Raw genomic sequence first — 12,566 nt, forward strand, 5'->3', positions numbered from 1 at the left:
CCCCAATGGGGGATGTGCAGGAGGCAGCTGATCGATGTTTCTCTCTCATCAATGTTTCTAACTTTCTATCTCTCTCCCTTCCTCTCTGTGAAAAATCAATAAAATATATTTAAAAAAAAGAAAAACTGACTGTTTAAAAAAAAAAAAAAAGAAAGAAAATAATTTTATGGTTGGGGGTCACCACAACATGAGGAACTGTATTAAAGGGTTGCGGCATTAGGAAGGTTGAGAACCACTGCTCTAGATTGAGGTTCCCTGTGGCAGACCTTAAGAAAAAAGGATGAAAGATGTATTTCTGGCTTTGTGGGACTTAAGATCTGATGAGGAAGAAGGGTCTATAAAGGGAGAATTTCAAAATAATATGGAAAATTCAGTGGTAAAGAGAGATGGACGTCGTGTTCTAGGAGCACAGTGAAGGGTGCTTAGCCTACCTAGTCCAGGGACTTTGAGAAAAGTTTCTCAGAGGTAGGTCTTTAAGAATGTGGATGACAGAAAGGGCCCCTTGGGCTAAAAGCCTTAAACCTTTACCAAAGACTTTGCCTGGGAACCATAGGTACTGTACCCTCAGAGCTGCTGGGCAGCCCTTCGGGAAATTCCACTATTGCTTCCCTCTCCCTCTTTGTGGAATGGAATTCCATGATATTGGTATCTTTGAATACTTGTCACCTTCACCCTACCTTCAGTAAACTAAAGATGCTGGCAATTTGGAAAGGCCATGAACATAAGGAGTAGGATTATTAGGTTGTCTAATTGTAATTGGTCCCACATAAACACTCTTAAAAATAATCTTTAAAAAATGTATTTGATTTCAAAGGTTGTTTCCCAATCTCTTTCAGTGCCCGAAGTGACGAAACCAAGTTTAAGCCAACCAACGGCCGCCAGCCCAATTGGCAGCTCTCCATCGCCACCAGTCAATGGTGGCAACAATGCCAAAAGGGTGGCAGTGCCGAACGGACAACCGCCAAGCGCCGCCCGCTACATGCCTCGGGAGGTGCCTCCGCGATTCCGTTGCCAGCAGGACCACAAAGTGTTACTAAAACGTGGGCAGCCCCCTCCACCATCCTGCATGCTCCTCGGGGGTGGGGCAGGGCCTCCTCCCTCCACAGCACCTGGAGCAAACCCAAACAACGCACAAGTGACAGGAACGCTGCTGCAGAGTGAGAGTGGGACTGCACCAGGTGAGGAATCGCTGTCGCCGACTTGAATTCATGGCAGCTTTAGAAAGGGAGAGCACTTTTATTGCCTGATGTGAAGTCCACAAAAACATTCATTGTAAAGACTATTGGAGTTATTGAAAAGATGGGGAAGGATCCCAGTATGAAATGTACATCAGCATTTCTGTGCTGAAACTGGGTTTTGGTGTCCAGTGAGTGCGTGCTCTTGGCAGGAGAGGTTAATACAGCTGCTCTTTGTCATCGCTCTGGAGCCTTTTCCTTTCTCAGACAAGAGCGTTACAAATTTAAGCCTCCATTGTTCTATCTGTCACCACAAGTATGTGCTCCAAGTATGATTGCAAGTGGGCTAGTGCAAGGGGGTGTTCAGAAGCTTAAGATGCTCATGTTTATGCTCCCAGAATGCTAGGCAGGTAGAAAGAATGGTCTCTTAGATTACTCTCTAGAATTTGGGGATTTTTAGATTTTTTTAAAGCAGTATTTCTTTAGGGGGGCCCTTGATTTGGAACATTATTAAAAACTGTATGTAGATACAAGGATCTTTAGCTAAAGGGCTCTACTAGAAGTTCTGTGATTTTTTTTTTTTTCTCCCCAGTGTGTGAATACTAAATTAGTTAACAGCTAAGGACTTTCAAATACATATTTTTAGCTCGTTAATAGATTTCAACTTATCTCTTAAAAATTTTTTTGTTTTTGCTATTGTATTAAAACTCAGAACTTGAGCACCATTAAGCATTGGCAAAGGCACTGAATTGTGGTTGTTATTAGGATGCTTTATTCTAACCTAAGTTTGAGTATAGAATTGCCCAGAAAATTCTTTTACTGTCTCATGTGCAGAGTAAGGGTGGAAAGAAACCTAGGATGACATAGGCTTCATGCAGAGATAAGCCCTATGCATGGGTCTTTCCTGTGGTGACCATCAGGCCAGGCCCAAAGCCATTAGAAGGCCTCCTGGCCCTTCCGTCTTGGCCCCTTATAACCAAATACAAAAGGAAGTATGTGAGGGGCAGTGTGTCTGGCATTGATTTCTGCAGCCCGGTCTAGCCAGGCCTTGATGTGGACACGGGTCCAGTGTGAGCCAGAATCTCTTGTTTATATTTTTAAAACCAAGGAGGCCCCTAAATTTTAAGAATTTGAGATTCTGTGCTTCCTGCTTTTATATGGCTTTATGTAATATTTTTTTCAACTTCATATTGATTATAAGCTGCTTGGTTAAAGGAGTTAAATAAGTTTAGAAGAAATTATCAGGCTTAAAACATATCATTTTCCCTCCACCAAATAAGGTAAATTCCACCAAAATATGTGCTAAACCAGACTAATTCATCAGATTAAGTTCCTTGGGCAAACACACTGATTCATGCTTGTCTGCCCTTGGCATCCAGCTGGGTGACATTTATTATTCAGACAGTGCTCACTGAGCAGCAATGGACTGGACACTGTAGAATTCAAATGTTAGCAAGATAGGGTCTAGCAAGAGACAAGATAGGGTCTCTGCCTAAAAAGCACTAACATAGGGGGGGAAATGTGACAAGTTCTCTTGGGGGACAGTTTGAGGTGGAGATGTTAATAGAGCGTGCATATGTATCTGTGATTGATTAGACAATCTCTTTCCCAGAGTCAACCCTTGGAGGTGCTGCTGCTTCAAATTATGAGCAAAATGGCTCTAGACAGGAAAAGACTATTTTTGGTTGATGAGCTCATAAAAAACTTCAGTCAAAAATGTGGCACTTGAACTAGGCCCAGAAAAATGAGCAAATTTCAGTGTATGAATTTAGGAGGAAAAAACAGTAAGTGCTGATGCTAGTTGTGGAATGTCAAGTAGTATGGAATGTAGATGTCTACATAGAAATAGTGGAAGATGAGACTAGAAAAGTCACTTGGTCCCAGGTCATGAGGTATCTTGATCAAACTCCAGACCAAAGAGTTCAGCTTTATTCTTGTGCAATAAAGTGATGTGCTTTAGAAAAGCCCCTCCAGCCAGGAGTGTTTAGAGTAGGTTGGAGATGCAGAGCAAGCAGGGTGTTGTTGCATTGTCTCAATACAAGAAGGCCCTTCTCTGTCAGTAGGAATGGCAAAGGGATAGCTTTGAGAGATGGTGTGGAGTTAGATTTAGCAAGTACACCAACCAGGTAAGACGAAAGAGAAGATGACTAAAATAGGGGTGGTACAGTTCACTAAGACAGGCACCTGGGTGGATAAGTTAGATTGTGGGGAAATGTGACAAGTTCTCTTGGACAGTTTGAGGTGGAGATGTTAATAGAGCGTGCATATGTATCTGTGATTGATTAGACAATCTCTTTCCCAGAGTCAACCCTTGGAGGTGCTGCTGCTTCAAATTATGCAAATTCCACTTGGGGCCCGGGAGCCTCCTCCAACAACGGCACCTCCCCCAACCCAATTCACATCTGGGACAAGGTGATTGTAGACGGGTCTGACATGGAAGAGTGGCCTTGTATTGCCAGCAAAGATACTGAGTCTTCTTCCGAAAACACCACCGATAACAACAGTGCCTCAAACCCTGGCTCTGAGAAGAGCACTCTGCCAGGAAGCACCACTAATAACAAAGGAAAAGGGAGCCAGTGCCAGTCTGCAAGTTCTGGGAACGAATGTAATCTTGGGGTCTGGAAATCTGACCCTAAGTCTAAATCTATTCAATCTTCCAACTCTATTGCAGAGAGCAACAATGGACTAGGAAATTGGAGGAATGTGAGTGGTCAAGATAGAATTGGACCTGGCTCTGGCTTCAGCAACTTTAACCCAAATAGCAACCCATCTGCCTGGCCAGCACTGGTTCAAGAAGGAAATTCTAGGAAAGGGGCATTGGAAACAGATACTAGTAATTCCAGTGCACAGGTTAGCACAGTAGGTCAGGCATCCAGGGAACAGCAGTCAAAGATGGAAAATGCGGGTGTTAATTTTGTTGTCTCTGGCAGAGAACAGGCTCAAATTCATAACACTGATGGACCAAAAAATGGAAACACTAACTCCTTGAACTTAAGTTCACCAAACCCCATGGAGAATAAGGGAATGCCCTTTGGAATGGGCTTGGGGAACGCCTCCAGGAGCACTGATGCCCCTTCACAAAGCACTGGAGATCGAAAGACTGGGAGTGTTGGATCTTGGGGTGCAGCTAGGGGGCCTTCTGGAACTGACACAGCCTCTGGACAAAGCAATTCTGGAAACAATGGGAACAATGGAAAAGAGAGAGAGGACTCCTGGAAAGGAGCTTCTGTTCAGAAGTCAACTGGGTCAAAAAATGATTCTTGGGACAATAACAGGTCTACGGGTGGGTCCTGGAACTTTGGCCCTCAGGACTCTAATGACAGCAAATGGGGTGAAGGGAACAAAATGACATCTGGGGTCTCTCAGGGAGAATGGAAACAGCCGACTGGGTCTGATGAGTTGAAAATTGGAGAATGGAGTGGTCCAAACCAACCAAATTCTAGCACTGGAGCATGGGACAATCAAAAGGGCCACCCCCTCCCTGAAAACCAAGGCAATGCCCAGGCTCCCTGTTGGGGAAGATCTTCCAGCTCCACAGGAAGTGAAGTTGGAGGTCAAAGCACTGGAAGCAACCACAAAGCAGGAAGTAGTGACAGTCATAATTCTGGCCGTCGCTCATATAGGCCCACACATCCTGATTGTCAGGCTGTCTTGCAGACTCTTTTGAGCCGAACTGATTTGGACCCCAGGGTGCTCTCAAACACCGGCTGGGGCCAAACTCAAATTAAGCAGGACACGGTGTGGGATATTGAAGAGGTGCCAAGGCCTGAGGGGAAATCTGACAAAGGAACTGAGGGGTGGGAGAGCGCTGCCACACAGACCAAGAACTCAGGGGGCTGGGGAGATGCACCCAGCCAAAGCAATCAAATGAAGTCTGGATGGGGGGAGCTCTCAGCCTCTACAGAGTGGAAAGACCCCAAGAACACAGGAGGCTGGAATGACTATAAGAACAACAACTCTTCCAATTGGGGAGGGTGTCGACCAGATGAAAAGGCATCTTCCTCTTGGAATGAGAATTCCAGCAAGGATCAGGGGTGGGGAGGTGGGCGCCAGCCCAATCAAGGATGGACTTGTGGAAAGAATGGTTGGGGAGAGGAAATTGATCAAGCAAAAAACAGCAATTGGGAAAGTTCTGCAAGTAAACCTGTGTCTGGGTGGGGCGAAGGAGGGCAGAATGAAATTGGAACTTGGGGGAATGGTGGGAATGCAAGCCTAGTTTCCAAAGGCGGGTGGGAAGATTGCAAAAGATCTCCAGCATGGACCGAGACAGGCAGACAGCCCAATTCCTGGAACAAACAGCACCAACAGCAGCCACAGCAGCCACCGCCACCACAACCAGAGGCTTCTGGTTCATGGGGAGGCCCACCCCCACCACCTCCAGGCAATGGACGACCCTCCAATTGCAACTGGAGCAGCGGGCCGCAGCCAGTAACCCCTAAGGATGAGGAACCCAGTGGTTGGGAAGAGCCATCCCCACAGTCAATTAGTAGAAAAATGGACATTGATGATGGCACTTCAGCATGGGGAGACCCCAACAGTTATAACTACAAGAATGTGAATCTGTGGGATAAGAATGCCCAAGGGGGCCCAGCACCTCGAGAACCAAATCTGCCTACCCCAATGACCGGTAAATCAGCATCAGGTAGGCAGCTGCTTTTCTTGCAGGTTTTAATGAAGAAGATAAATCCTAAACCAAGGCATTTTTATTAAGCTGCATTTATTCAATTTGGCTGTATTCTGGGAATCTTTCCTACATTAACAGAAGCTCTTTTTTTTTTTTTATAAAATGATAGTGATAACAGATGCTAGTAGTACATTTTAATGTTCTTTCTTGGCAAAAGAAAAAGATGATATCCCTGGGTTAGCCTCCCAAAATTATTCTTTTGCAATTGTATTGGTCTGCAGAATCCTAAAGACATACTATCTTGCTAAACAAACTATGCTCTAGATTTAAAAATAAGGAATTAAAATAGTAGCAGAAATAGACCTGATTTCCATTCTGGTTCTGCACATGGCCACATCCTCTGTGTTCTCTTTCCCCATTGAAGGGAAGTGTTGTGTGCTGTTCTTGCAGAGGCCATCATTATGCTGTAGCAAAGCTCGGATCCGGAGGGTTTGGTCACTTTCCAGGTGGTTTTAACGATCACCTTTGAAAGTAGAGTACTTTGTATAAGAGGTTGTTATCTCATGATAATCACGTGTCCACCTTATTCGAATAGGAAATACTATACCTAGGATATGAAAAGTAGTGCTGGTAATATCATTCTTAGTTTGGCATTGTCAACTTGAATGCCCCCATAAAGCATATAGTTCAGCAAACCAGAGGGATGCATTATTCAACTTCTTTTTTCCTCCCACATTTGTTTTTTTGTTTGTTTGTTTTTGTTTTTGTTTTCTTAGTTAGTATTAATCACAGTATTCCATTTTCCACTCACTCCCCAAAGTGTTCAGTGAATTTAATTATGGCCACTTAGAAAATGATTACTTTTAACTAGTTCTTTTTTATTTAAAATCAGAAAAAGAATGAGAAAGGAAATGCAGATTGTTCATTAATTCCTTGTCTAGAATAAAACCTGCTAATATATTAAAAAACAAACAAAAACTTTATCCATATAGTCGGCCCTCTGGACCCACCAGTTCCCCCATTGACAGATTTTATCCAACCACAGATCAGAAATATTTGGGGGGGGGGGGGGGGCGGATCTAGCATTATGTTGTTGTGTACTATGTAGGCCTACAATGGTTGTGTCTGTACTGAACACGTACAAACTTCTTTTCTTGTCATTATCACCTAAACAATGCAGTATAACTATTTACATAGTATTTACATTGTATTGGGTATTAAAACAAATCCAGAGATGATTTAAAGAATGATGGAGAATGTGTGTAGGTTACATGCAAATATTATTCCATTCTACATAAAGGACTAGTACATCTGTGGATTTTGGTTCTGGAACCATCCTCCTCAGATACCAAGGAATGACTATAGTAAAAACCTTCAAACTATACAGAAAAGCAAAGGGTAATAAAAGAATCTTAGTCTCTAGGGCAGCGATTCTCAACCTGTGGGTCGCGACCCCTTTGGGGTTGAACGACCCTTTCACAGGGGTCGCCTAAGACCATCGGAAAACACATATATAATTATAAATTGTTTTTGTGATTAATCACTATGCTTTAACTATGTTCAATTTGTAATCATGAAAAGATATCCTGCATATCAGATATTTGCATTACGATTCATAACAGTAGCAAAATTACAGTTATGAAGTAGCGACGAAAATAATTTTATGGTTGGGGGTCACCACAACATGAGGAACTGTATTAAAGGGTCGCGGCATTAGGAAGGTTGAGAACCACTGCTCTGGGTTCTCTTCCCACAGGTAACCTCTTAGAATTTTGTATCTCATTCAAACATTTTGTTCATATCTATAGCAAAATATGTCTAATCCTTTAATAATTATACACAGAAGGCATTGCATTATGTACACTGTTCTTCACTTTGCTTTTATCATTATACTTAAAAACTTTCCATATTGCCACATACATTTTTGTCTTCTAATTGCTTTGTATATAGTATTCATTTTATGGATGGCCCATGATTGGTGTAACCAGTGCCTTTTTGATAGATATTTGGGCTGCTTCTAAATGATTTCCGACAGTGATGCAGTGGGCATTGTTGTACATGTAATTTCATCTACTTTCATAAGTTTAACTATGGTAAAATTTTCCGACAGTGGAATTATTGCGCCAAAAGTGATAATGCCAAATGCCCTCCATGAACGTGGAACCCACTTGTATTTCTCAGAGTGCCTGTTCCCCACCAATCCACTGGATAGTATACTGTTTAACACATCATTCTTAGAGCCACATTTTCTGTCTTTACAGTCTGGAGCAAAAGCACACCACCTGCTCCAGATAATGGTACTTCAGCTTGGGGTGAGCCAAATGAAAGCAGTCCTGTGTGGGGCGAAATGGATGACACAGGAGCATCGACCACAGGCTGGGGGAATGCACCTTCCAACGCTCCAAATGCCATGAAACCTAGTAAGTATACAGTGTTATTTTTTAGGGATCCTCTGTTAATTTGGGGGGTCAGACATTTTGGGGAGGGCTGTTTAGTGTTTAAACAGTTGTTGCAGTGAGATTCAGAACCTTGAATCTTTAAATGGTTAGCAGCAAATAGTGGTGACTTGAATTGGCATGTGTTAAAATGCGCACAGTGAACTAAAAGTCACAAGTTAATTTTGTTGATTTTGCATTAGGTTTAGTATCTGGACAGAATTGAAATGGTGATGTGGTGCCTTTTCTTTTCCTTGTTTCTTTCATTCTTTCTTTCTTCCTTCCTTCCTTCCTTTCTCCCTCCCTCCCTCCCTCCCTCCCTCCCTCCCTCCCTCCTCTTTCTTTCTTTCTTCTCTCTCTCTCTTTCTTTCTTTCTTTCTTTCTTTCTTTCTTTCTTTCTTTCCTTTCTTTCTTTCCTTCCTTTCTTTCTTTCTTTCTTTCTTTCTTTCTTTCTTTCTTCCTTCCTTTCTTTCTTCCTTTCTTTCCTTTCTTTTCTTTTCTTTCTTTTCTTTCTTTTCTTTTCTTTCTTTTCTTTCTTTTCTTTCTTTCCTTTCTTTTCTTTTCCAGTAACTGAAATACTGCTTTCCACATCTATTTTGCATTTCTACTCTTTTTTTTTAGTATAATTTAAAAAGAGATTCCTGGCTTTTAATGTGGGATATAGTCTCTGCTGCTCAGTGACTTCATTCTTCTGTTCCTATTTTCCCTTTTTCTCTCATACAACATCCACCCACATAGAAACATTTAAGGTTTCTTAAACCTAACAAAGATTTCTTCATTTGAATTTTTTAAACAAAGCATGTCATACTTTGAAAATCTAAGCTATACTTGGTCCAGCTGGCATATGTAGTCACAGTAATTTGCAAAACTTGGTAAACTGATGCTTTGGAATGTCCCAGTGGATGTTCCTCAACTGAAAAATTCAAATGCCTGTTTTCATTTCTTTGTAGTTTTCCTAAAAAGTATTCCAGCATCTCTTTTCTACCATGTTGCAGACTTAAGGAATTGTCTTTTGATTTAAAAGTGTGGTCATCCTGAATGCTCAAAATTTGAACGAGAATAAAAAATTCCATTGTCAGGTTTACTGTATGATATTTAGGACTCATATAGGGCTACATGAAGGATTATGGTTTTAGGTACATTCTATATGTAATTTGACTACATTTTTAAAATTAGGAGTCTCTTCCACTTCATCAAAAGAGCTTTATAAAGACTTTCATTTTCATTGTAAACTGATTGTATTGTCAGGGGAGCTACCATTCTGTAGACTTGAAATACATCAAAAAAGCTGTTGAAAGACATTAAGGGACCCTTAGCACAAGGGGGTACTTTAGCAGTACTTTCAGGATTTTTATGTCTTCCCCAACCTCAGAATCACCTTTCTTTCATCAGAAACCCCTCACTTTTCTCCAGATTTAAAAAATATTTTCTATTCTTTGGGAATATCTGTAGTCATAGCTATAGTTATACTTCCCCTTTCTCTGGGTAATTTGAATATTACTACTCAGAGGAAGGAGCTTAGATCATCACAGCCTATTAATTGATGCTGGTCATTAACCTGTTATCATTGTTTCTAGACTACAAATATATATGACTAAAAATAAGTTCTCTTGCCAAAACCGGTTTGGCTCAGTGGATAGAGCGTCGGCCTGCGGACTGAAAGGTCCCAGGTTCGATTCCGGTCAAGGGCATGTACCTGGGTTGCGGGCATATCCCCAGTGGGGGATGTGCAGGAGGCAGCTGATCGATGTTTCTCTCTCATCGGTGTTTCTGACTCTCTATCTCTCTCCCTTCCTCTCTGTAAAAAATCAATAAAATATATTTTTAAAAAAATAAATAAATAAAAATAAAAATAAGTTCTCTTTTTTATCTTTTTCATAAGAAGACATTCGTTGAAAGTTCAGCTCCTTTCTCTGTAAGAAGGGTTGCATGGATGTCTTTGTTTTTATAAAGGGGTCAGTATGTTATTGTATTGGGCTTTTAATTCCTATTGCTTGTCAGAGGATGGCATAAGGCCTATCCTATATATATAAAAGGCTAATATGCAAATCGACTGAACGGCGGAATGACTGGTCACTATGATGTGCACTGACCACCAGAAGACAGACGCTCAATGCAGGAGCTGCCCCTGGGTGGTCAATGTGCTCCCACAGGGGAAGCGCTGCTCAGCCAGAAGCTGGGCTCACAGCTGGCGAGCGCAGCAGCGGTGGTGGGAGCCTCTCCCGCCTCCGCAGCAGCACTAAGGATGTCCAACTGCCAGCTTAGGACCGCTCCCCGACATCCCCCAAGGGGTCCCGAACTGCAAGAGGGCACAGGCCAGGCTGAGGAAACACACAGACACACACACACACACACACACACACACACACACACACACACCATCCCCCACACCACCCCTCCTCCCTCGAATGCATGAATTTCATGCACTGGGCCTCTAGTGCTTACATAATAAAGAAATATCTCCTGCAGAAGAAACCATCCTGATTTTCAGTGGCATTTTCAGTAGCAGGGAATATAGCCCCCAGTCCCTGCCTCCACTGTCCAGTCAGAAAGCCCTTCATGTAAGGCTGGAGAACCCCATGGAGGGTCCATCAGGTTCACTCAGCCCATGTGGGGGTGGGGGTGCTACATTTAGAAGAAACCAACCTCCTTGTGTCCTGTGTACATCATGGTGCCTTCATGACTGTCTCAGGCCTGGTCCTAGGGGATGGCAACAGTCATTCAAGGAGTGAGCCACTTTTTTGGCTTTAGACTCTTCATATGCAGCTATCTAAATCAAATAACTGCCCCTTCCATAAATGTTCTGTCATTGGTAAAGTGAAGGTATGGATGGAGGCAAGATAGTGAATTTTCCCTTCTTCCATCAATTTATAGAGACTCATTACCACAAAAATGTATCCTTCAGTTCCATACAGTATTTTTAGAGGGAAGTAAAGGATTTATCCCAATCTCCAAATTAAAGATATTTATTTAGAAGGGGATGTTGGTTGAGTATATCATGGATACTGACATTCTACTTCCTCTAACATTAGAGCCCTCATCACTGATTTTCCTCCCTACCTTCCCTCCTTCCATTCCCTCCCTTCCTTCCCTCCTTCCCTTCCCTCCTTCCCTTCCCTCCTTCCCTCCTTTCCTCCTCCTTTCCTTTTCTTCCCTCCCTCTCACCCGCCCTCCCATCCTTCCTCTTTTCCTTCCTTCCTTCCTTCCCTCCTACTTCCCCATTCTCTATCTTCCAATTTTCTCCACTTGTCTTTTAAAAGCCATTGCTTGCACATTGTCTTTGCCTAGGATCTTTATTAGTGTCTAACATATTTCAAGTATATATATTAATAAATCACAAATTTTTATGGTTCTCTGTGAATTTCTCTTTCACCATAATATTGATATTCAAAGTCTTTTTTCTTCCCCTTTTCATGTTCTTTTCTTAACTTCACCCCAAACAAGGTAGACAGGTGTTCTTTATCATACCTCATATTTGAAATGTCCATTATCAGTCACACAATGTATTTTTAGGAGGTAAAACTACAGTAAACTGTGCTCATTAAGGGAAATAGAGATGTGAAGTTTCTTGTAAGTAGTGATGGATTCTTTTCAAGCTTGAATTTTCTAAAACTTTGTATAAGGGAACATCATTAGACCAGAAGCCAGGAGATCTTAATTTTGTGGTTTATTAACTTTGTATCATTAAACCTTTATGGGTTTCCATTTTCTGCTCTCTAAAATATGAACCATGTTTTTCTTGTCATATAGATATAGTAGATAAAATTACAGTATGTATTAACAATGAATGATTTTTGTGGTTTTTGTTACATATATGCTGTATTTACAAGGAATGCTATATTTACAAGGAATGATTATTGTGTCATTTCATATAGCTATCACATACAGTTGATTCCTTCTTTTATTAAAGATTCCAAATCTATGCAAGACGGCTGGGGGGAGAGTGACGGGCCAGTGACAGGAACTCGCCATTCCAGCTGGGAAGAGGAGGAGGATGGAGGAGTCTGGAACACTGCCGGCTCTCAGGGAAGCGCTTCCTCCCACAACTCAGCGAGCTGGGGACAAGGAGGAAAGAAACAAATGAAGGTAGTCTGCTTTAGGAATACTTGAGCTTGCTTATTCATTCTTAGAAGGCAGAGCTGAGAATTTTTTAGTAGAAGAAATAGGGCAGCTGGAGTCCCTGAGGTCCTAAGTAAGAGAGAAAAATATTTTCTTGGGAACAAATAACTGCTTCCTCTTTACCCCTCATGTTCCTTCCCCACGACTTTGAAACCACGGACCACAGAACTGTTGCTATTGGTAAAATGGAATTTTCAAAGATAGATTGTTTTT

The 12,566-nt window shown here is 42.0% G+C and overlaps 1 protein-coding gene across 4 annotated transcripts in view; it reads left to right on the plus strand.

The window, feature by feature from the left end:
* Window positions 1–12,566, plus strand: part of TNRC6B (trinucleotide repeat containing adaptor 6B) — a 172,723-nt gene that overhangs the window by 118,840 nt on the left and 41,317 nt on the right. For all 4 annotated transcript variants that reach the window (XM_036296692.1, XM_036296694.1, XM_036296695.1 and 1 more), the window contains 4 exons: window positions 837–1,178; window positions 3,478–5,817; window positions 8,061–8,219; window positions 12,145–12,320. In XM_036296692.1, coding sequence (XP_036152585.1) covers window positions 837–1,178; window positions 3,478–5,817; window positions 8,061–8,219; window positions 12,145–12,320 — 3,017 coding nt within the window. The remainder of the gene's footprint in view (window positions 1–836; window positions 1,179–3,477; window positions 5,818–8,060; window positions 8,220–12,144; window positions 12,321–12,566) is intronic.

The sequence above is a fragment of the Myotis myotis genome, unplaced genomic scaffold (assembly GCF_014108235.1).
Source record: "Myotis myotis isolate mMyoMyo1 unplaced genomic scaffold, mMyoMyo1.p scaffold_m19_p_3, whole genome shotgun sequence".
Lineage (NCBI taxonomy): Eukaryota > Metazoa > Chordata > Mammalia > Chiroptera > Vespertilionidae > Myotis > Myotis myotis.